Here is a 24,423-nt window from a genome sequence, read left to right on the forward strand (position 1 = left end):
TATTTAATTAATGAATGAATCAGAAACGTTCCCAGTGTATATAAGGAGTGTATATAAGGAGTCAAGCCAAATTCACTACATATGTCAGTATTTATTTATTTATTATTTTAGAGAGATTTTTGCTTTGGGGGCATGTTCACTCGCCGAAGAGACAGAGAGAGGCAGAAAGTGAGAAATCACCACTCTGGGGAAATGGCCACACCACAATCGCTTCTCCTCCATTCTCTCAAGATTTTGGGCACACGCACATGCGCTTGGCATGAGTTTTAAGCTGCTGGGTCCAGGACTCAAACCACGGTTGACCATGAGGAAGTCCAGTGCTGTAACTATGACTCCATCTGCTGGTTTCCACATGTCAATATTTAAAATATTTAAAATCTGCCATCAACTCAAGAAGTTATTACTGAATGACTAACATTATGAAGTGAACTGTACTACAACATATACTGTGAGAAAAATGAATAAAATTATAGCTTTTAGTCTAAAGGAACCTGGACTCCACTCTTTTCTTTTTTTTTTTTTTAAGATTTTTGCCATAGGACACATGCACTCACCAGAGAGAGACAGAGGTAGAGAGAGAAAGTGAGAAATCACTCCTCATGCACGACGGCCACACTGTAATCTCTTCTCTACTCTCCTCTCAGGGTTTTGGATGCACACATACCAGGCATGTTTTTTAAGCCACCAGGTCCTGGCCTCTGACCACAGAATTGGCCATGTAAGATCCAGGACCATAGCTTTCAAGCCACCTGCTGACCCTACACCACACTAATTTTGAAACTGATCTGTCCATTAATAAAGAAAGAAAGAGCAGGGTATTATGGGAATAGAGTGTTTCATGTATTCCCATGTTCTTAAAACCTTCTAAACACAGTCAGAAAGGCCTGGTGCTAGTGTCCAGGAGCTGCTTCCTTCAGACACTGGTGCATCTTCTAGGCATATCCCCTTGTCCATCCAGCTTCAAATACATTAACTGGAGTGAGTTTGATGAGTCAGCATCCAGTCTTCCAAACCCAGGGCATCACTCCCAAAGCAAAAACAGGGAAAAATTCAGAAGCAGCCATGTTGCCTCCAAGTTTCACAGACACCCTGGTGATCTTTGGCTCCCCTGGATATGAAGGCGAAGACAGATCTGAAAGCTGGAAAAAAAGATCTGAAAGGTGACACATGCAAGACTGCAGCCCCCAGCAATATAAATGGCATTTGTTCACACCATGTATTAAGTACTTTGGATGATCAAAATGTAGAAGGCAGCTACAGTCAACATTTAAGAAGGTCTTAATAATACAGCACTAAAAAATGTGAATAAGTTACATCTTTATTTTCCAGAAGCAAAAATAACAAGTGGCAACTTGCCTTTGTAAAAGACATTAAAGAATATCAGAGTAATAAGCTATCTATCTCATGGAGACAGGAGCCTCAGAAAGATTATTATACAAGTTTCAAAGAAAGTCCTATTAAATAAATCTCAGGATGATGCACTATTAGCTGAATCAACAAAACAACCACAACATCAAAAAATTATACAGAACTCATAAAGTGGTATGTGAAGAAGGAAATGGAAAATCCACGTACTGAAAGTTCTCTATAGCAACCATGAGGCTCAAATCCTAAAACAGAAAACAGAAATATATTAAAACACAACAATTGAAAGCATTCAATAAGGTTATTGCATATTTTAGCATTTCACTTACTCAGGACACTTTCTTCTTACTCTTGAAGCAATCTCTGTACTAGAGAGAGAGCATATAAATGACAATGCAGGTTATCTGCCTTTTCAACAGACACTTCAAGTTTTAAATTTCAAATGTCAGTCTGGAATTCCGATTAAATGTTACATAACAGGCTAGAGAGAATGGACTCACTTTTCAAATTACACTTGCTTAATTTTTACACACTGTGGCTTAAAAATTTTCTGTATACTTTTGAAAGAGACATAATTTATGGTATTAATAATAAGGTTATGTGAAGCCACACAATCTTTCTCATAAAGTAGGAGAAACAATTTCCAAAATGAGACTCTTAATACAAAATGCTAGAGTTGGCAAGGGATGCTATTAGGGTGGGAAGTAGAGAACAATCACATGGGATGTATAGAAAACCTAGATTCTAGTTTTAATTCTGCACTAACGAGTTGCACATCTTAGTCTCAACCTCCTTAGGTCTCAATTTGTTCCCAGGTAGAAAAAAGCAGATGGTTCTCGAAAGTTCAATTTAACTTGAAAATTCAATGACTCCTAAGGCCAGCAGGTGGCGCAGCAGAGAGATGCTGGACTCCACATGTCTGACCACGGTTAGAGTCCGAGAAATGGCAGCTTGTTTTCTTACTTTCCCTTTCTCTCCTTCTCTGTCTTACTCTGGTCAAATTAAAAATACTACTACTAATAATAATAACAACACATAAAATAAAATAAAAATAAACAACTCAATGACTCTTAAAGTTTGTAAGAAAAAATCTAAAAACTCTGGGCAAGAAATGGACTAAATTCCTCACATTTGTAGGATCTGTCACTGTTCAATCTCATGACAATAACAATATCCCATAATTTCACTGTGAGAAAAAAGAATCTACCTGAAGAGCAAAATTATACTTTACATCCTATTTAAACAAATGTCTATTCCCTTCCTGGCCTTTACAAGAAGACTCTGGGGCAGAGTCGACTGAAAATCCTAGACTATGATGGTGGCTAAGATATCTGCCCTGTCTTTTCTCTCTGCCTGTCTCTCTGAAAGTTGCTAACCAGTTCCAAGTGAACAATTATCTAACAAGTACTCTGCATCCTCCATGTTATAGAAGACTTGTCCATTACAGAGAAAATTATACAAGGAACTATTTTTTCTGACATTCTACCAAAATTCTTTCTGAGGAAAATCTACCATTATTAGAAGATTATTTATTAGAATAGACTATTGTGTGTTCATTGAAATAAAAACCTTACGTTGGCAGAATCCTAAAGAACCAGTAAGTTGAACGAGGAAATCTAATGGTATCTCTGCCTTCTACAGGTGTATGACCTATTTAAGGCTAAAGTCACTTAATAATTTTCATGGGCAGGGCCAAAGTACAGGTCAGGGAAAGTGCATATATAAAGTTCAGAGTTTAGAGTCTATAAACTATCAGGTTTAGGAAAGGAGACGAGAAAAAAATAAAAAAGGTTAAAGATTATATTGGCCCGGGACCAGCAGTTGGCATAATGGCTATGTCACTGGATTCCCATATAGTCGACCACAGTTCGAGTCCCAGGCCTGGTGGTTTAAACTCACACCAGGTGCATGTGCATGTGTGCCCAAGATCCCAAGAAAAGAATGAGAAAAAGAGATTGCAGCATGGCCATTCCCCCTAGGGGGTTAATTTCTTGCTTTCTGTCTCTCTGTCTCTCTCTGTCTTTCTGGTGAGCATGCGCACCCTATAGCAAAAACCTCTCAAAAAAAAAAAAAAGATTATATTGTTATATTGACCTTTGACTAGATGGACAGAAGAAAACATCTGTTATACTGAACTATTTACAGCACACACGTTCATCATAACTATCATATAATGAAAATCTATTTTCAATTATGTTATTTTTTTTTTTTTTTTGGAGAGGTTTTTGCTATAGGGTGTGTGCACTCATCAGACAGACAAAGAGAGAGAGAGAGAGACAGAAAGTAAGAAATCACCCCCAGGGGGGATGGTCACGCCTCAATCCCTTCTCCTCCATTCTCCTCTCAGGATCTTGGGCACACATGCACACGCACCCGGCGTGAGATTAAGCCACCAGGTCCGGGACTCAAACTGCTGTCAACTATGTGGGAGTCCTGTGACATAGTCATCACGCTAACTGCTGGTCCCAATTTTTTTCTTGTAAACTTTGTCCTTTGACCATATTCACTACAGAGAAAGTCTGAACTGGAAACTGCAAGAGCTATGAGCACACATTTAAGGGAATTTCAATAAAATCATGGAAAAATAGAATTAAAGTACAAGCTTATTTTGACATAAAATTTTGAAATCTATGCATTTTTTTTAATATATATGATCAGTTATTTAACTAGGTTCTTGACAAAAAATCTAGAACACCAATTGTGAGGATAAACTCCATTTGTAAGGGCAAATACAGATCGCAGATAGCCCTAGAGCTGAGGAACAGCTTTGATTTTTAACAGCTTTGATTTTTGGTAAAATTTGCGAATCCACAGCTTTCTGATCAATCTTGCGCTGCTCTGAAATCTCGTATTTCTCCTTCTCTGTGTTGAAGATCTCACCTTGGTGTCTGGGCTTCCGCAGTTTGTTTTTCTTGAAGTAGGCATCGGTAAGGTGCTTTGGGATTTTTACTTTGCTAATATCAATTTTCGTGGAGGTGGCAATGACAAATTTCTGGTGTGTTCTACGCAGTGGAACTCGATTGAGAACCAGCGGTCCAGTTACAAGTAATAAACCACTGCTCAGCTGCTTCAGGAAAGCCACTCTCTTGCCTCTCTCTGTGGCATCCAGTGAGGATGATCAGAATGGTCCCAGGAGTGATGCTGGCTCACAGCTTTCTCACATGCTGACTGAAGGGTTTTTTGCTGTGGCTCAACAGCTTTCGAGGCACATCTTCAGTAGGATAATACGTAGGCATTCTGTGCAATTTAACCACCCACGTACCACCATTCTAGTCTCCACCAACTGGTTTTGTGAACCTTCTCCTTTTTTCTTTTCGACCCTGGATTTAGTGGCCGAGTATTTCCTCTTGTACATGGCCTTCCTGGAATACATGTCAGACCGGGAGTATCTGCTGATGCCACAGACTAGGATGGGGTTTTGGCTGCAATGGGGCTTCCCCTTCTTGGGCTTTTTAGCCTTGGGGTCACCCTTTTTAACCTTGCCACTGGCATCAGCCTTCTTGGCTTCAGGTTTCTTCTCCTTAGTATCCTGCTTTGCAGCTTTTTCACTTGCCATCTTGTATAGTAGGAAAGAGAACTCTATGCATATTTTTTTATAATACAGATTTTCTGTGAACTTTTTGAAGACCACTTGTAAAAACACTTTAGAGATATATGTAGACCGGAGTTTTCTTTTTTTTTTTTTCTATAGGGCACGTGTGCTCGCCAGACAAACAGAGAGAGACACAGAGACAGAAAGCGAAAAATCACCCCCCGGGGGGATGGCCACTCCGCAATCCCTTCTCCTCTGTTCTACTCTCGGGATCTTGGACACGCACGCACACATGCCTGGCATGAGTTTTAAGCCACCAGGTCCGGGACACAAACCGCAGTCGACTACATGGGAATCCAGCGACATAGCTAACTGCTGGTCCCATAGACCGGAGTTTTCTAATATGCAAAATGAGAGGTTAATAATACTATATAATCTGTTAAAATTTCCTACGGTTCTAAAATTCTCATAATTTTATATGAATAATACATGATAGCTAATAGATGACATACATATTACTTACTGTTTCTTTTTAAAAATATTTATGGATAGAACTGTGTTTTTCTATATGTTTCATTAGTGATACTCAGTCTTGTAAGTCTGGTTCCATAATAATCTATAATGTAACTACTTCCATCTGAAGGTCCAACAATCTAGAAGACACAAATTTTCCAAATTACTCATTTCACAAGACATTTCACAATACTTTCGGTTTATTTTTTCAGTTGTTAACAAGATTTTCCAGGAGCAACAAAAATCCAACTCTATCTTAAGCAAAACTTAAGTGGCCGGTGTAGCAGAAAATTAAGTAACTCACCAGATCAAAAGAGAGCTACAAGAACCGAGGCCTGAAGGACTGAATCTGTGCCCCATGAGGCCCTGGCTTTGACCTTCCTGCCTCTTTGCTTAGCTCTAGTTTTATTCTAGACAGGCATTCTTAATTGCCAACAGCTCTGGATTCATGTATTTCCAGATCAGCAGCCCCCAAAAGAAAGTAACATTTCCTTTCCAAGGAAAGACTTTCACTGATCGGTTTGGTTTTTATGCCTATTGCTGGGCAAATGACTATATTCAAGGTAATAGGATCGACAGAATTGGTCAGGCCAGGCTCCCTGTGGAAGTCGAGGGAATGTGACTGACAGTCTTGACAGAACCCCCTGGGATGTAAGAGATAGGAAAAAAACAACACATATTCACTACAGTCGTCCTGTCCACTTAATCACATTTGTAACAATCCAATTAACACAATTTCTGCATTAGCCTTTGAGGTTCCAATCTTCAAATTACAGCCTTAAGAGTAGGCAAAGATTTACCCAGGTGTATGCAGGCCAGAGAGCTTTATGAGAATCAATCTTCAGATCCTTGATTCTCATAAAAATTCTCTGTAGGGCTGGCCAGTGGCACAACAGTTAAGGTGTCTGGATCCCATAAGGCCAACTGTGCCGTTCAAGTCCCAGTCCAGTGTCTTGAAAAACTGCCAGATGTATGTGCATGCATGCCCAAAATCTCAAGAGGAAAAATGGAGGAGAAAGGCTTGTGGTGTGGTCATTCCCAAAGGATGGTGTGTGCCTCACCATCCCCACTTCTGTCTCTGAGAAATGCATAAGCCCTATAGCAAAATTTTAAAAAAATAAAGATATAAAGAAACAAAACCACTCTTTGTGAGTGAGACCTCAGAGGCAGTCCTCCATCTGAGGGCCAACAAGTAACTGAGGGTGCAATTCCCCAAGCCCACACTGCTTCAAAATTTTTAAAAAATAAAGACATAAAGAAACAAAACAACTCTTTGTAAAACCTACTGGCTGATAAATATGATAGCTTCTCTTTCCACTTTCCCCATCATTGCGGTCCTTTCTCCACCTTGTTACAGAAAAGCTTACCTACCATCAAAGCACATCCTGAGTTTTACAAAGGTACATTGCACTGAGGTGCAAAAACCGCTGAAGTGCCAAACGAAGGGATAATTCAAATGTCAGACTCTCTCCTTTAATCAAAGGTTCAAAAGTAGGTTCTGCCACAGCCTGTTTAAATGATCCAATCCCTGTAACATTGTACTTCTTTTTGCTTAAAAATAATGTGCTGAATTTCTAACGTATTTGTGCTGTTTTAAGCAACTGTGTGTGTATTGTTAATAATTACAATTGACTCACTCTGGAAATCACGGAAAATTTTAAAATATTTACATGTTAATCAGTAAGATTATTAGTAGGAGGATTTCAAGCACAAAAACATACAAGGAGGGGCTTCAAAAAGTTCATGGAAAGTAGAATTTTATTTTGCTACAAAAAATTTGAAATCCATTCAGTTTTTCATATGAATTTTCCATGAACTTTTACATATTACAGTAGAACAAAATTCTGTGGGAGAAGGGGACTAGAAACAATAACTGAAGAAGGAAAAAAAACAATGTAAAAATTATAATAGTGAAAGGTTCATCCATCTCTTTTTAAAGAAGGTGATATTTAAAACCCTATGGGTTTTTTTTTTTTTTTGAGAGGTTTTTTGCTATAGGGCGCGTATGCTCGCCAGACAGACAGAGAGAGACATAGAGACAGAAAGCGAGAAATCACCCCCCTAGGGGGGATGGCCACGCTGCAATCCCTTCTCCTCCATTCTCCTCTCAGGATTTTGGGCACGCACGCACACGCGCCCAGCGTGGGTTTTAAGCCACTGGGTCCGGGCCCCGAACCACAGTCGACTACATGGGAGTCCAGTGACATAGCCATTACTCTAACTGCTGGTTCCCACCCTATGGTATTTATATTCTGTTGGATACATTTAAAAATTTATGTAACAGTTTCCTTTAAATATGTCAATATTTACAAACTGGAGATTATATCCTTTGCAACTATTCAAACTTAGGACAGAAACTTAAATGTCAATTTAAAAATATGCAGAGGGTTTAGACTTTTAAAAATATTCTTACAGGGGTTATACAAGCAGAGTTTGAAGAACACTGCTATAAAGGATTCTTTTTGAAAATAAATTTGGTCATAAAAACTTTTTAAAAATGAATTTGGTCATAAAAACTATTCAGCAAATATTTAATTCTTCCAATATTCAAGATTCTGTATCAGGCATCACACACCTAACAGTGAATATGGTACCACTCCTGCCAACAGGGAGCTTATTTAAGTGAACTATAAATAAGTGCGGAGTTCAAATAATATATATATATTTTTTTTTTGGAGAGATTTTTGCTATAGGGTGCATGCGCTCACCAGACAGAGACAGAAAGCGAGAAATCACCCCACCAGGGGGGATGGCCACGCTGCAATCCTTTCTCCTCCGTTCTCCTCTTGGGATCTTGGGCACGCACGCACACGCGCCCAGCGTGAGTTTAAGCCACCGGGTCCGGGACTCGAACCGCGGTCGACTACGTGCGAGTCCAGCGACAGCCATTATGCTAACTGCTGGCCCCCAATCCCAGGAGATCTTTAAGGAGAGAACTATGTATTGTGAAAAGTTTGGGTATGCAGTTTGGGAAAGCAGTGGTTTGATCACGTCAGCTTTGCAATTTGATAAAACTAAGTCTGCAAAGCAAAGAGAACACCACCAAAGAAAGACCCTAACATGAAAGTACTACCTAAATTGCTGGGCTTCAAAGACAGTCTGAATTCTATTATTGGGATTCAGAATCCCTATAATATACTAAAGAATCTCAGTAATATATTAAATCCCTTGAAATCTCTTTTCAGAGAAGCCCATTTCTGAGCATATGTGCACAACTGCCTTAGCCTCTTCATGCCTGCTTGCCTGCCCCACAGTCAGGGAAGGCAGGATATTTGGTGAGGCATATGTTTATGAGTAAAGACAGGAAAATTCCAACTTAAAAACCAAATATTTCCCTTGTTTAATTCTGGTATCTTATTGGTCCATATGCTGCCTCCTCCTCACAGTATGGCACCAAATTCCCCTAGATTTTGACTTCCTTTTGGAGCATAATGTTAACATCAAGCAGACAGAACTGAAGAGGGAAAATACTGCATGAGAAAGCAGAGCGAAACAGACGAGGATCTAAATGCACACTGACACACTTGCCGAAGACATTAGGTGCTCCATAAATGCTTGCTGAAATACTGTTTGGCAACATTTGTTGTGATAAATTCATCTCTTTCTCTAATTTAAGAAACCTCATGAGTTAACCACAACCAGTATAATTTAACAGAAAACATCTGGTGGCACTTTTCAATGCTTCAGGACAGCATTTCACAAACTATGCTCCCACACCCACCACAATAGAAGGAAACGAGGCTAAACACCAAGAAGCAAAGATGATATTAAGAATCCTGAACATATCACCTGTTTATAAAGAGATATTCTTGCTAGAGGCTAAATCCTCCTCCCACCCTAGCCCAAAATTACCTAGATTAACCATAAATCTCTTTTTTCTTTTTGGCTTAGCTAGCTACAGTATGAACTTTTTTTATTTTAGATGTTTATCATAGGGCACATACTCTTGCCAGAGAAAGACACAAAGTGAGAAATCACACCCCAGGGGGAATGGCCATGCCACAAGCCCTTTTCTCCAGTCTCCTCTTGGGACTTTAAGTATGCACACATACACACTTGGCATGTTTTTCTTTTTTCTTTTTCTTCGATTTTTGCTATAGGGCACGTGCACTCGCCAGAGAGAAAGGGAGAGACAGAGAGATCGAAAGTGAAAACTCTCCCCAGGGAAGATGGCCACTATATCCTAAAAATATTGCAATTATTATATGTCATTAAAATAATTAAGTAACAAATCAAATATATCAGGAGAAGATCACAGAACTCAGTGTTGAATATAAAAGTAGTTTACATTCTATACTGAAACTAACTTACCTGCATTGAAATAAGAATGAAATCAATTAGGCTCCCAATTCCACAAAACCCTACTGTGCAAAACTTTAACAAACCTAGAAAAAAAGGCAAAGTCATTAACTGTCTGCAAAATTTTACAAATATTACAAAGATTTCCCATTTTCCAACAAACTATGATATATATATATATCTATATCTATATATATAGATATCACAAACTCTTTATAACAAGAATATAAAAGTGACATGTTAAAAAATCAAATCTCGGGGCCAGCAGGTGGTGGGTGGTTAAGGGCACCAGACTCCCACATGACGCACTGCAAGCAGTTAGAGTCCTGGACCTGGCAGCTTGCTATCTCACTTTCTCTCTTTCTTTCTCTCTCTCTCTCCCTCTCCCTCTCTGGTCAAGCTAAAATAAATAAAGTTAAGTAAAACAATTTTTTAAAAAAATAAAATAGTTACCTGAAAATATCAGAAACATTTATAGGAACCATTATGTAGAAAAGCCACAAAATAATTTAATTCTCTTAACAAATAAATATCAGTACTGAAAAAAAAACTCAACATAATCTTACAAAATTAAAGAATATAGACTTAATAAAATAAATCTTAAATCCAAATATGTCAGAGTGAAAGAACATTTTTTAGACCTAAAATCTTAACAGATTTATTTAGACTTAATATATCGTGTGACCCAAATTTTTGTTACTACACATTTAAAGTATATAGGTTCAGATATATAAATTGTAATGTCACAGAAAAATAATCAATAAAATGCATTGATCGTATCATAAAACTGTAAAGTTTTGTTAGTATTTAAATCATCTTTAATTTATTCTACACTCATTTTTCCTTAAGTGTTGCCTGTTTATTAGTTTTATAGTCAAAATCAACAATTCTGGGCCAGCTCCACAGCACAACAAGTCAGCCCATGGCCTAGTGATTAAGGTGGCTGGATCCCCACATGGTCAACTGTCTGGTTCGAGTTTTGGACCAGTAGCTTGAAAAACATAATAGGTGGGCTAGCAGGTGGCATGGTGGTTAAGGCACAGCTGACCGCAGTTCAAGTCCTGGAACTAGCAGCTTGAAAATCATGCCAGGTCCATGTCCATGCACGCCCAAAATCCCAGGAGAATGGGATTTGAACCACGGTTGGCCATGTGGGCGTCTAGTGCCTTAACCACCATGCCACCTGCTGGCCTCAGGGCAGGGACTTTTACCTGTTTAGTTTACTGCTGTGTCCTTAGTGCCCACAACTCTGAATGGCACATAGTAGATGCTCAGTGTGTATTGAATAAATGGATAAATCTTCTCATATTTCTGTTTCCTAAAGACTCCTATCATTTTATCCATTATCTTATGTAATAACTCCATTTTTTTCATTGACTCCTATCATTTTATCCATTACCATATGTAATAATTTTTTTTCATTAGATGCATTTTACTTTAGTTGGCCAAGGAAACTTGTCTGCTGAGATTTTATCCACTCCATACATGCTATATTCCTGAAATGTTCTCCTCCTCACGTTATAGTCTAGTGTAAATCTGGAAATATCACCGAGTTCCCCTTCCTTCAATGTACTTATAAAAACAGAATATTAAGGGGCCGGCAGGTGGCGTGATGGTTAAGGGCACTGGACACCCACACAGCCAGCCGACCACAGTTTGAGTCCTGGACCTGGCAGCTTGCTCTCTCACTTCCCCTCTCTCTCTTGTTCTGACCCGTTCCCATCAAATAAAGATAAATAAATGAACAAGTATATAAATAAAGTTAAATAAAGTAATTTTTAAAAAGAAAAAAAATTAAATATGGCCCCCAAAAAGTTATGCCCTTAACTATAAGTCCATGAAGAAAAAGTTAGTTTGTCAGGGCCTTTGCCTTCCTTTGTCAAGAGGAACCCTTTCTGATGTTATAAAATACAGTAGGGTGCCAACTTCCTTCAAGGTTCTTCTTGTGGGCCTTCTCCCCTTTCAGACTATTTCTTCAGAGGAGTCTTCGTAATCTGCCTAAGTCTGCATGCTGCTTGCCCAAAACCCAACTGCTCTAGCACATCTCTTCTAGAGAAATCACCCTCGCTGTCTCTGTCTCTCTGGCAAGCGTACGCGCCCTATAGCAAAAACCTCTCCAAAAAAAAAAAAAATCTGTTAACAGCCTTGGGGCTCACTGGTCATTCACTGTCTCTCTTACCCCGGAATGTAAAGACAGGGGTCTTATCTGTCTCATTCAAATCAATGTCCTAAACATTACCTGACAGACAGTAAGAGTGTGATATCGATTTATTGTGTAAATATAAAAAACTGGAAACAACATAAACATTCCATAGAAACTGTCTCAAGAAAAGGAAGGTAAATTTGACAACAGAAAAGAATATTATGCAATCCTTTAAATTAGTCATATAGAAGTAAATTTGTTGGCAAAGTATTGTGATTACACCCAAGACAGAGTATAATTTGATGAAAATCTAGATATTTGGCTGTTGAACTCCTTCAGTTCCTGTTAAGATATAATATTAGATAAGGGAATGATATCTGCTATTTAGAACTTTGGTAAATATCACCTGCTCCTGGAATAACACACTTAAAGACTATAGAACAGATCCAAGATAATACTTAAAAATGTAAGGAATTTACAAATTAATCTATTAGTGATATAGAGCAGATGAGTATTTGCTTAGGAATGAGCTGGGCAAGGAGGACTAAGAGGCAGGGACTGTAAAAGTGCATGAGAAAATTCTAGGGAGTGAGGAATATGGACATCTTAATTACAGTGATTTTTTTCACAGGTATAGCTGGATATCAAGCTTATCAAATTTTCCTTTTGAAATAGGTACACTTTAACTTCTATCATTTATATCTCAACAAGGAATTCTTAAAAATTAAGGGGCCAGGGGCCAGCAGGTGGTGTGGTGGTTAAGGGCCCTGGACTCCCACTTGGCCAATTGTAGTTCAAGTCCTGGACCTAGGAGCTTGCTTTCTTACTTCCCCTCTCTCTCTTGCTCTGTCCCCCTCTGGTCATATTAAAATAAATAAATAAAGTTAAATAAAATAATTCTTAAAAAAAAAAAATTAAGGGGCCAGCTGGTGGTACACTGGTAACGCAACATTCTGCAATGCTTGACCCACGTGGGACAGTCCTGGATTTAAGTCCTCAAGTCTCTGTACGTCCCGGGAGCACCTACACCCATGATCTAGGCTGACTGAGGCTTGGGCTGGATGGCAGTGAAAGACCACGTTGGGAGTGACTCTCTCTCTTTCTGTCTCTCACTCATGGAAGAAATAAAATTAATAAACTTAAAAAAGTATATTTTTAAATAATTTCAAAATTTAAAATTATTATCATGATTTATAATCTCGTTTACTCTAAATGTGTGATGTCAACTACGGTCCACCTCTGTAAATTTAAGGCAAAAGAAGACTTTACTAATGAAATTTCTTTTTTTTTTTTTTGGAGAGGATTTTGCCATAGGGCCTGTGTTTGCCATAAAGACAGACAGAAAGAGAGAAACACCATCAGGAGGATAGCCACGCTGCGATCCCTTTTCCTCCATTCTCCTCTTGGGATCTTGGGCACACACACACACACACACACACACACACACGGCATGAATCCAAGCCACTAGGTCTGGGACTTGAACCATGGTCAACTACATGGGAGTCACAAACAGTACGCCAACTGTTGGTCCCACTAATGATATTTCTAAAAAGCTATCTTAAACTTGTTTTAGCCTCTCAACTATAAAAATACTTTTAAAAAAAAAGAATACCAAGGATTAAATGAGTTAGCCCAGCTACTACTTTCGCTATCACTATTTCTAAGACTACTGTAATTATAATCAAGACATTTATACAACACAAATCCACATTCTTCTTATTTTTTTAAGTATTATTTTATTTAACTTTGTTTATTTATTTAAATTTGACCAGAGAAGGACAGAGAGAGAGAGAGAAAGTAAGAAAGCAAGTCACCAGGTCCAGGACTCAAACCGGGGTCAGCCATGTGGGAGTCCAGCGCCCTCAACCACCATGCCACCTGCCAGCCCCACAAAAACACATTCTTTAATGAGCGTCAGCTAACCTAGTCTCATCTCTTGCAAATTCCTTCTCCCTCTGGTCTAGTTGAACTATCCAAAGTTCTCTTCTAATGTGTTTGGTTCTCAAATTTCCTTCCTCTACCTCTGCATTAATTTTAAAAAATTGTTTTGATATAATTTTATTTATTTATTTTTAAAATTTGACCAGAGAGACAGGGGTGGGCAATGGTAGGGAGGAGTGAGAAAGCAAGCTGCCAGGTCCAGACCTTGAACCGCAGTCATTCATGTAGGAGTAAAACACCTTAACCACCATGCTACCTGCTGGCCCCAACAATTTAACTTCTTAAAGTTTATGTACTTATTTCCTTTGGAAGTGAGGAGCCCTGCAGACAGCCAGGACCATAGGCCTGTGAGCACACCTGGCATGCTCAGATAGACCAGACTTGCACATCGCCTCCAGCATCAAGGCGCAACAACGCTACACTCTGCATCCCTGCAGCTGGGCCAACACTAACTTTTACATACTAGATTAGATTAGCTGATAAAACATATCAAAATCCTTAACAAGATAGCTTAAGTGCAAATAAAGTAAGGATAACAATATTTAAATATCTAAGGAGATAAGGAGATTTTCAGTTAAAGGATAAATCAGACATGCCTACTTAGTTCCCCCTCTCCAAGATCCTCTCTGTGTGCGTGTACACGCGTGTGTGCACACGTGCACACAAAGAAATTTTTTGAAGAATTATTTAATTTTATTTATTTATTTTAAAGTTTGTCATAGGGCATGTGCACTCACCAGAAAGAGATGAGAAAGAGAGAGAGAAAGTAAGAAAGAAAGACACCAGGTCCAGGACTTATACCACAGTTGCCCACGTGGGAGTCCAGTGCCCCAACCACCAGACCACCTGCCAGCCCTGCCAAGGGATTTTTAAAAAGTCACAAACTCAACAGACTAAAGAGAATGGAAAAGAAGAAAACAGCACCATCTGTAAAGCACATGAATGAGAAATTTCCTTTCTCTTTTTTTCTTTTTGGTAGAGGTTTTTGCTATAGAGCATGTGCACTCGGCAGAAAGACATGAACAGGAAGACAGAAAGCAAGAAATCATCCCCTGGGGGGAATGGCCATGCCGCAACCCCTTCTCCTCCGTTTTCCTCTCAGGATCTTGGGCATGCACGCGCACATGCCCAGCGTGAATTTAAGCCACCGGGTCCAGGGCTCGAACCACAGTCGACTACATGGAAGTTGACATAGCCATTACGCTAACTGCTGGTCCTGAGATTTCCTTTCTCAAGTGGCAAAATATTTGCTGAATTAACATCCTAAGGTTGTTTTAATAAGTATGTCAAAGTTTAAAAAAAAAAAAAATCTTTTAGGGCCTGCTTAGTAATGCAATGAATCGCTTCTCGACCTTTTGGCTAAGATCAAGTGTAGTAATGCAGTGAAAATGCACTGCTCAAGAAAAACTCAATCCTTGGGGGCTAGCAAGTGGTGGTTAAGGGTGCTAGACTCCCAGATGGCTGACCATGGTTCGAGTCCCGGACCTAGTGGCTTGCTTTCTCGCTTTCCCTCTCTCTTTCTCTCTCTCTCACTCTGTCCCTCTCTAAAAATAAATAAATAAAGTGAAATAAAATAATTCTTTAAAAAAAAAAAAAAGAAAGAAAGAAAAACTCAACCCCACATTGTGACTGTATTTGAACCTCCAGCCCAGTCAGCCAAGAACAAGCTAGGAACATGCACAATAGCTTAGGATTGGACAGGCTGGCAGACTGAAGTAAGGAGACCATGATGTGACCAGACCTTTGGGAGGGTGCTCATCTATCTCTTTCTCTCTCACTCTCACTCTCATGTGCACATGCACACACTTTATCTTGAGTAAAAGAAAAACAAAAAACAAAAGCTTTGGGCTAGCCAGTAGTGTAGTGGTTAAGGTTTCTGGATCCCACATGGCTCACTGCTCCTTTCAAGTTCTGGACCTGGTAGCTTGAAAAACACCGGGGTTGATATCTATATCTATATCTATATCTATATATATTGATATATCAACACATTATTGTATACTACAGTAAGAAAAAAAATTAACTTATATGATGTGACAGCTTGTCTGATACACGTCACATGAAGCTCAAACGTCACTCATTAAGTCAAATGTTTATACTATATTCACTAAAATAACTACAGAATAAACATGACAAGAGTAGTGATTCCATAGGGCACAGGCACTGGGGTCTACAATCCTGACAAGCTACAGATCTAAGGAAGAGAGTGTGGTGTGATGAGCCCCTCGGGAGGCTGCTTCTCTCCCATGCTTATACAGGTATGCTCTTTAACGTGAACTTTTTAAAAACTGTTTCTTTGCTTCCTGCTACCTTCAAAAAATATTTTTTAAATGTTGTATTTACTTTTTATTTATGATACAGAGTACATGCATGCCCAGAAGAGAAAGGGAGGGGTGCCCTACACAGGGTCCTATCATACTGTGACCTCCTTTGTCCAGTCCTCCAGCTCCTCAGGATCCCAGGCACAAGAGGCACATCTGTCATGTTTCTGGTCATCCGACCTGAGGACTCAAACTAGCCAATTGGTCACATGACCTCCAGCACTGCAGTACAGTACACAGCCAACTGTACAACCTATTTTGGGCCTTAAAAACTTCTTAAAAGTTAGAGCTCTTGGGCTGGCCCCAAAGCCTAGTACTTAAGAGATCCAGTTCCCACACTGTTAACCGTGGTTCAAATCCCAGCCCTAGGAGCTCGAAAAACACTCTGGGCACATGCATGCAAGCCCAAAATCCCAACAGGATGAAGAAACAGAGGAAAAGTTACTGAGAAGTGACCATGGCCTACTGGGGGTGCTCTCTCTCTTCCTGTCCTTCTCCCTCTCTGTCTCTCTTTAGCAAACACATATACCCTTTGGCAATTTAAAAGAAAAGGAAGTTAGAAATCTTTCCAAAAATATATATGGGGCCCATTCTTTTAAAGAAGGACAGGGACAGCAGGTAGGTGATTTCTCATTGTGTTTGTGTGTCTGGCAAGCACATGTGCCCTATGGCAAAAAGGACATGTAAGAACATGAAAGAACTAAGTCACAAAGCTTGGGATGTATTGTGACCATCACCATGTCATGTTATTTTCTAATTATGAACATAATTCATCCATCCATCCTTCCATTCATCACCTAAAAGGAGGATTAGACTAAATGATTTATATTTTGACAAGTCAGAGGACTTGTGTGCATACTATATGGTTTTCATCTATGTTATGGATAGCATGAAAGTGCAGTTGCACTATTATTCAGGCCAGGATACAATATCAACCTCCTTTTGGCTTATTCTGCCATCAGTGTTTCTCCTTTCTAAGCCATTACCCCCACAATTCCTCCAATACTATCTTCCTGAAATGTAAGTCTGACCATATCATTCTGCTTAAAAATATTTACTGCTGGGATCAGCAGATAGCATAATGGTTATGTTGATGGACTCCCATGTACTTGACTCCAGTTTGAGTCCCAGACCCAGTGGCTTAAAATTCATGCTGGGTGAGTGTGTGTGCATGCACAAAATCCCAAGAGAAGAATAGAGGAGAAGGGATTGGAGTAAGTATGGCCATCCTCCCCGGGGGGGGGGGCGGGGTGATTTCTCACTTTCTGTCTCTCTCTTGTGTGCACATAAACACATGTGCCCATAAGAAAAATCTCTCTCTAAAAGAAAAACTTTTATTGCTTCTGATGTTTCAAGGTAAAATCCAAACTCCATAGCAAGACATGCAAAGCCTTTTACAGTCTGACCACTGACCACCTACCTCTCCAGTCAGTTTCTCCTCCTGCCATAGTTCATCCTGCACCGTAGGTGAAATCATCTCCCATTCTCTCAACGTACATGCTGCTCTTTCCCACTCTGTGCCTTGGCACATGCTATACCCTGTCCTGTCTTAAATCTTTGTAATCTTGTCATTCTTCAAAACCCAGCTCAAAAGACAAGGCATCTAAAAAGTCTTCCTTTATATCACAACTGAATTAGTCCCTTTTTGGTGCTTTCACAGCACTCTGTTATGGTCCTGGTATAGTGCTATAAGTTACCTACCAGGAAGCTTACTCCATTTCGTATTTACTTTCTTTTTAACCAATACACACTATGATCTTCATATTACTTCACTAGTACTTACTTAAATGTTGAGTAAATGTTTGCTTTTTTTTGTTTCTTTTTTTGTCATTTGTCAGAGGGTACATGCACTCACTGGAGAGAGAAAGAGGAAAAAAGAGAAAGGTATGGAATGGCCATGCCACAACCCCTTCTCCTCCATTTTGCCCCCATTTCTAGGTTTGGGGCATGCACACATGGGTGTCTGAAGTATTTTTCAAGTCCCTGTGTCAGAGACTCATATCACGCAGTCAGTCACGGGGGATTCAGCTGCCTTAACCACTAGGCCGCCATTTGGTCCTGAATAAATATTTGTTAACTGTGTATATAAAATTTTTTAAATGAATGAATAAATTAAATTAAAAATAAAGGGGAACCAACAGATGGTGTGGTGGTTAAGGCAATGGACGCTCCCACATGGCCAACCACAGTCCTGGACTTGGTGGCTCGCTTGCTCTCTCTCTCTCTTTCTCTCTCTCTCTGTGTGTCTAGTCAAAAAAAGTTTTTAAATAAATGAATAAATAAAATTAAAAATAAATAATTCTTTAAAAAAAAAAAAACTGTGTACATAGTACTTCAAACTCTGACTTTCATTGGTGAGTCTTGGTAGTACAGGGAGTAGCATAATGAAATGCGGTGCCAGAAGCTACAAGGCTGACCAAGGGTTTGAATCTCTGGTGTGATGGACTTGAAATATACTGGGCACTCACCCAAGATCCTAATAAGCTGGAGGGCTAGGAGAAGGAAGAGCAGTGTGATGAAATCCTACCAAGGGTGCCTCCCTCCCCTCTCTCATGTTCATGTACATGCTTGCAATCATGAATAAAATAAACTTTAAACTTAGACTTTTATTTATGAACTTATAACACTGAGTTTTAGGTATGGCGATCAGAAGCATATCTCCCACCAATGCCACATCTAACAACACAGAAGAAATGAATTTAGCTTTGCTAGCTAGAAAGCAGAGCATTCAAAAACTAAATTTGCTCGATGAAGAGCTAATGTAGAAGCAGAATACTACAGTAAATAAAGTATGATCTATGGAGCCAGAAAATTTGGGTTCAAATTGAGGTCACTAGCTGAGTGTCCTTGGGTAAATCTCTTAATCTCATGGTGATTTTCTTATCCATAAGACAAAGATGATAACAACAAATGTGTCCGAGAATAAAGCAGGCGTCTAGAATCAGTAAATCCCTTAACCTCTCTGGTGATATTCAATAGTTTCCCTACCTGTTAAAGAGGATTTGAAGGGGATGATAAACTCAGAGTGTTGTAAGGCTTAAATAAGGGGATGCATTTGAAAATATTGTTTAAACAGAAGCTATAGTCCAAATGTAAATAGTCTTAAGCATCAGTAACTATGGCAAATGTGAAGATTAAAGCTAGGAGGAGGGGATGGAGTGGGTGCTATGGGCAGAAGAGTCAGGCTCCCAGTTAGCTCATGTTGATAGGCAAAGTTTCAACCTGAAGCTGTCCTGAAAAAATTCTACACTCAGAGCAACAGTGATAGAGGTTTAGGAAGAAGGGAAAAAAATGTGTAAGAATAAAAGCACTTATACATAAAACATTTACTGAATGTCCACTGTGTGCTCAGTACTAGCAATGACAGTTCCAGTCTACCCACCTACACGATCTTGGGTGCATGATTTCATAAAGGTAAAAATGCAGGGAAAGTCATTATTGGGTGGATGGGAAAGTCACGAGGCATTTTTGCATTAAAAACGTCATGACTTTCCTGACAACCCAATGTTTCTTACCTAACTTGAATTGTACAGCTAACTGGTGGCTCTGTACTCGTGACAAATGTTGATGATGGCCCCCCCCCCCGGGGGGGGGGGGGCGGGGTGATTTCTCACTTTCTGTCTCTCTCTTGTGTGCACATAAACACATGTGCCCATAAGAAAAATCTCTCTCTAAAAGAAAAACTTTTATTGCTTCTGATGTTTCAAGGTAAAATCCAAACTCCATAGCAAGACATGCAAAGCCTTTTCTGACCTGACCACTGACCACCTACCTCTCCAGTCAGTTTCTCCTCCTGCCATAGTTCATCCTGCACCGTAGGTGAAATCATCTCCTCTCAACGTACATGCTGCTCTTTCCCACTCTGTGCCTTGGCACATGCTATACCCTGTCCTGTCTTAAATCTTTGTAATCTTGTCATTCTTCAAAACCCAGCTCAAAAGACAAGGCATCTAAAAAGTCTTCCTTTATATCACAACTGAATTAGTCCCTTTTTGGTGCTTTCACAGCACTCTGTTATGGTCCTGGTATAGTGCTATAAGTTACCTACCAGGAAGCTTACTCCATTTCGTATTTACTTTCTTTTTAACCAATACACACTATGATCTTCATATTACTTCACTAGTACTTACTTAAATGTTGAGTAAATGTTTGCTTTTTTTTGTTTCTTTTTTTGTCATTTGTCAGAGGGTACATGCACTCACTGGAGAGAGAAAGAGGAAAAAAGAGAAAGGTATGGAATGGCCATGCCACAACCCCTTCTCCTCCATTTTGCCCCCATTTCTAGGTTTGGGGCATGCACACATGGGTGTCTGAAGTATTTTTCAAGTCCCTGTGTCAGAGACTCATATCACGCAGTCAGTCACGGGGGATTCAGCTGCCTTAACCACTAGGCCGCCATTTGGTCCTGAATAAATATTTGTTAACTGTGTATATAAAATTTTTTAAATGAATGAATAAATTAAATTAAAAATAAAGGGGAACCAACAGATGGTGTGGTGGTTAAGGCAATGGACGCTCCCACATGGCCAACCACAGTCCTGGACTTGGTGGCTCGCTTGCTCTCTCTCTCTCTTTCTCTCTCTCTCTGTGTGTCTAGTCAAAAAAAGTTTTTAAATAAATGAATAAATAAAATTAAAAATAAATAATTCTTTAAAAAAAAAAAAACTGTGTACATAGTACTTCAAACTCTGACTTTCATTGGTGAGTCTTGGTAGTACAGGGAGTAGCATAATGAAATGCGGTGCCAGAAGCTACAAGGCTGACCAAGGGTTTGAATCTCTGGTGTGATGGACTTGAAATATACTGGGCACTCACCCAAGATCCTAATAAGCTGGAGGGCTAGGAGAAGGAAGAGCAGTGTGATGAAATCCTACCAAGGGTGCCTCCCTCCCCTCTCTCATGTTCATGTACATGCTTGCAATCATGAATAAAATAAACTTTAAACTTAGACTTTTATTTATGAACTTATAACACTGAGTTTTAGGTATGGCGATCAGAAGCATATCTCCCACCAATGCCACATCTAACAACACAGAAGAAATGAATTTAGCTTTGCTAGCTAGAAAGCAGAGCATTCAAAAACTAAATTTGCTCGATGAAGAGCTAATGTAGAAGCAGAATACTACAGTAAATAAAGTATGATCTATGGAGCCAGAAAATTTGGGTTCAAATTGAGGTCACTAGCTGAGTGTCCTTGGGTAAATCTCTTAATCTCATGGTGATTTTCCTATCCATAAGACAAAGATGATAACAACAAATGTGTCCGAGAATAAAGCAGGCGTCTAGAATCAGTAAATCCCTTAACCTCTCTGGTGATATTCAATAGTTTCCCTACCTGTTAAAGAGGATTTGAAGGGGATGATAAACTCAGAGTGTTGTAAGGCTTAAATAAGGGGATGCATTTGAAAATATTGTTTAAACAGAAGCTATAGTCCAAATGTAAATAGTCTTAAGCATCAGTAACTATGGCAAATGTGAAGATTAAAGCTAGGAGGAGGGGATGGAGTGGGTGCTATGGGCAGAAGAGTCAGGCTCCCAGTTAGCTCATGTTGATAGGCAAAGTTTCAACCTGAAGCTGTCCTGAAAAAATTCTACACTCAGAGCAACAGTGATAGAGGTTTAGGAAGAAGGGAAAAAAATGTGTAAGAATAAAAGCACTTATACATAAAACATTTACTGAATGTCCACTGTGTGCTCAGTACTAGCAATGACAGTTCCAGTCTACCCACCTACACGATCTTGGGTGCATGATTTCATAAAGGTAAAAATGCAGGGAAAGTCATTATTGGGTGGATGGGAAAGTCACGAGGCATTTTTGCATTAAAAACGTCATGACTTTCCTGACAACCCAATGTTTCTTACCTAACTTGAATTGTACAGCTAACTGGTGGCTCTGTACTCGTGACAAATGTTAACTGTTTAATTCTAATTACATGTAACTTGTAATAGTAAAAACATGTAGAGATTTAATATATAAGAATATGTATAACTAATTAGAATACAAGTTTTACAAGTTTGTTTTTCTTTCTAATAAAACATACTCACCCAAGGCAGGGTATCCAAGGTAAAACCGATCTGCTCCCAGCCATCCAAGAAAAAGAGACAATGCACCTGCCACTTTGTATGAATAGCCATTTCTGAAAAAATTAAAACCCATGTCATATTCATGTATTTCCAACATGTGAACATGCTAGAAAACAAAATTGTTAACTACTACTTATTTGTTAATTGATTTATTTGTTCATTCAATTAATGTTTTTGGGGGTACCTACTATGTGCCAAGCACTATTCTGGGATATATTAGCAAAGCAACAATGATCCCTGAGGACCTTACAATCTAGTAGTACTGGCAATAAATATAAATATATTAAAGAATTATTTATTTTTACCTTATTTGTTATTATTTTTATTATTATTATTATTTTAATTTGACCAGAGAAAGACAGAGAGAGAGATAAAGTGAGAAAGCAAGCTGCCAGGTCTGGGACTCAAACCATGGTCAGCCATGTGGGAGTCTAGTGCCCTTAACCACCACACCACCTGCCAGCCCCTAAAGAAGTAAATCATATACTATGTTTGGGACCAGCAGTTAGCATAATGGCTATGTCGCTGAACTCCCATGTAGTTGACTACAGTTCAAGTCCCGGGCCCGGTGGCTTAAACTCATGCTGGGAGCATGTGCATGTGTGCCCAAGATCCCGAGAGGAGAATGGAAGAGAAGGGATTGAGGCGTGGCCATCCCCCCTGGGGGGTGATTTGTCGCTTTCTGTCTCTCTGTCTCTCTCTGTCTTTCTGGAGAGCGCACGCACCCTGTAGCAAAAAAACTCTCAAAAAAAAAAAAAAAATAGTCAATGTGGGGCCAGTAGGTGGTGTGGTGATTAATGATGCTGGATTCCTACAGGGTCGACAGCAGTTCGAAGCCTGGACTTGGCTGCTTGCTTTCTCGCTTTCCTTTATTTTTCTCAGTCTCACTCTGGTAAAATTAAAAAATAATAATAGGGGTCAGCAGGTGATGTGGGGGTTAAGGGTGTTGGATTCCCACATGGCCGACTGTGGTTCAAGTCCTGGACCTGGTGGCTTGCCTTCTCACTTTCCCTCCCTTTCTCACTCTGTCCCTCTCTGGTCAAATTAAAATAAATGAATGAATAAATAAAGTTGAATAAAGTGATTCATAAAATAATAATAAATGGAATTAAATAAGTAAATAAATAAAACTTTTTAAAGAATAATAAAAGGTCATTAATGTTATGACAAAAGAAGTGTAAGGCATGTAGAGAAGCCAGAATGCCAGGAGCCATTCAAGTGGCATAATAAGAGTAGGCCTCATTTAGAAAGTGACTATTGAGCAAAACTTGAGAGAAGTCAGTTAGCCATGCTGTGCTTCTGAGGGAAATGTCCCAGGCAAAAGAAACAGCTGGTACAAAGGCAGCGAATCTGGCATGTTTGAGGTCTATGAGGAAGGCCAGTGGAGCAGGAGTAAAGTGAGAGGAGGGAAGAGTCTTAGAGATGCAGGCAGAAGGAATACTGGCTGTAAGCAGCAGGTCAAGTGATGCCTGTACACGACTGTAAATACTCTTTTACGCTAAGAGAAATGGGACACTACTGCAGGAGTTTAAATAAAGGTGTGACATGATCTGATTTAGGTTTTAAACTCATCCTTGTGGCAGCTGTCCTGGAAATAGACTGTAGGAGAGCATTCATCAGCTATTGCCATAATGATATTATATAACGAACCACCCAAAAAAACTCAGTGGCTTACAACAATAAGCTATTTTTCTTTCACTGGTAGACTATAGGCTACTGTAGTTCAGCTGGCCTTGGCTGGTTCAAACACAGTTTGGATCCTGGGTCACCTGAAACATGCTGGATGGGCTCACATTCATGCACCCATGATCCTGGCTGACTGGAGGGCTTGGAGCTGAGGTGGGGTCAGGGGGATTGTGGCACGATGGAATCCTGCAGGGGTTGCCTGCTTATCTCTCCTTCTGTCTTAAGAAATAAGTAAGCTTTAAAAAAAAATGAAATATCAAACTTGAAAATCCTTTAAATACAGATTTTTTTTAAGAAAATTTTGCTATAGGGCGAGTGTGCTTGCTGGATAGACAGACAGAGCGAGAAATCACCCCCCCAGAGGGGATGGCCACACTGCAATCCCTTCTCCTCCATTCTCCTCTCGGGCTTTTGGGCATGCATGCACACGCACCCAGTATGAGCTTTAAGCCGCTAGGTCCAGGATTCGAACTGCAGTCGACTATGTGGGAGTCCAGTGACACAACCATTACGCCATCCACTGGTCCCAAAATACAGAA

The 24,423-nt window shown here is 39.6% G+C and overlaps 1 protein-coding gene across 4 annotated transcripts in view; it reads right to left on the reverse strand.

The window, feature by feature from the left end:
* Positions 1-690: 690 nt before the first annotated feature.
* Positions 691-24,423, reverse strand: part of TM2D1 (TM2 domain containing 1) — a 32,923-nt gene continuing 9,190 nt past the window's right edge. The window contains exons 4-9 of one of the 4 annotated variants that reach the window (XR_334397.3): positions 22,160-22,251; positions 9,722-9,795; positions 5,421-5,550; positions 1,695-1,733; positions 1,576-1,610; positions 691-1,139 (exon numbers count right to left, since the gene is read on the reverse strand). Coding sequence is in view for 1 of the 4 variants with exons in the window: in XM_006147508.3 (XP_006147570.1) it covers positions 5,440-5,550; positions 9,722-9,795; positions 22,160-22,251 (277 nt within the window). In the remaining 3 variants the exon portion in view is untranslated. Of the gene's footprint in view, positions 1,140-1,300; positions 1,611-1,694; positions 1,734-5,420; positions 5,551-9,721; positions 9,796-22,159; positions 22,252-24,423 lie in introns of those variants that run through there. The other 3 variants (XR_334398.3, XR_001370319.2, XM_006147508.3) reach the window with 3 other exon arrangements.

This window comes from Tupaia chinensis, unplaced genomic scaffold, assembly GCF_000334495.1.
Source record: "Tupaia chinensis unplaced genomic scaffold, TupChi_1.0 Scaffold000215_1, whole genome shotgun sequence".
In the NCBI taxonomy this organism is placed as follows: domain Eukaryota; kingdom Metazoa; phylum Chordata; class Mammalia; order Scandentia; family Tupaiidae; genus Tupaia; species Tupaia belangeri.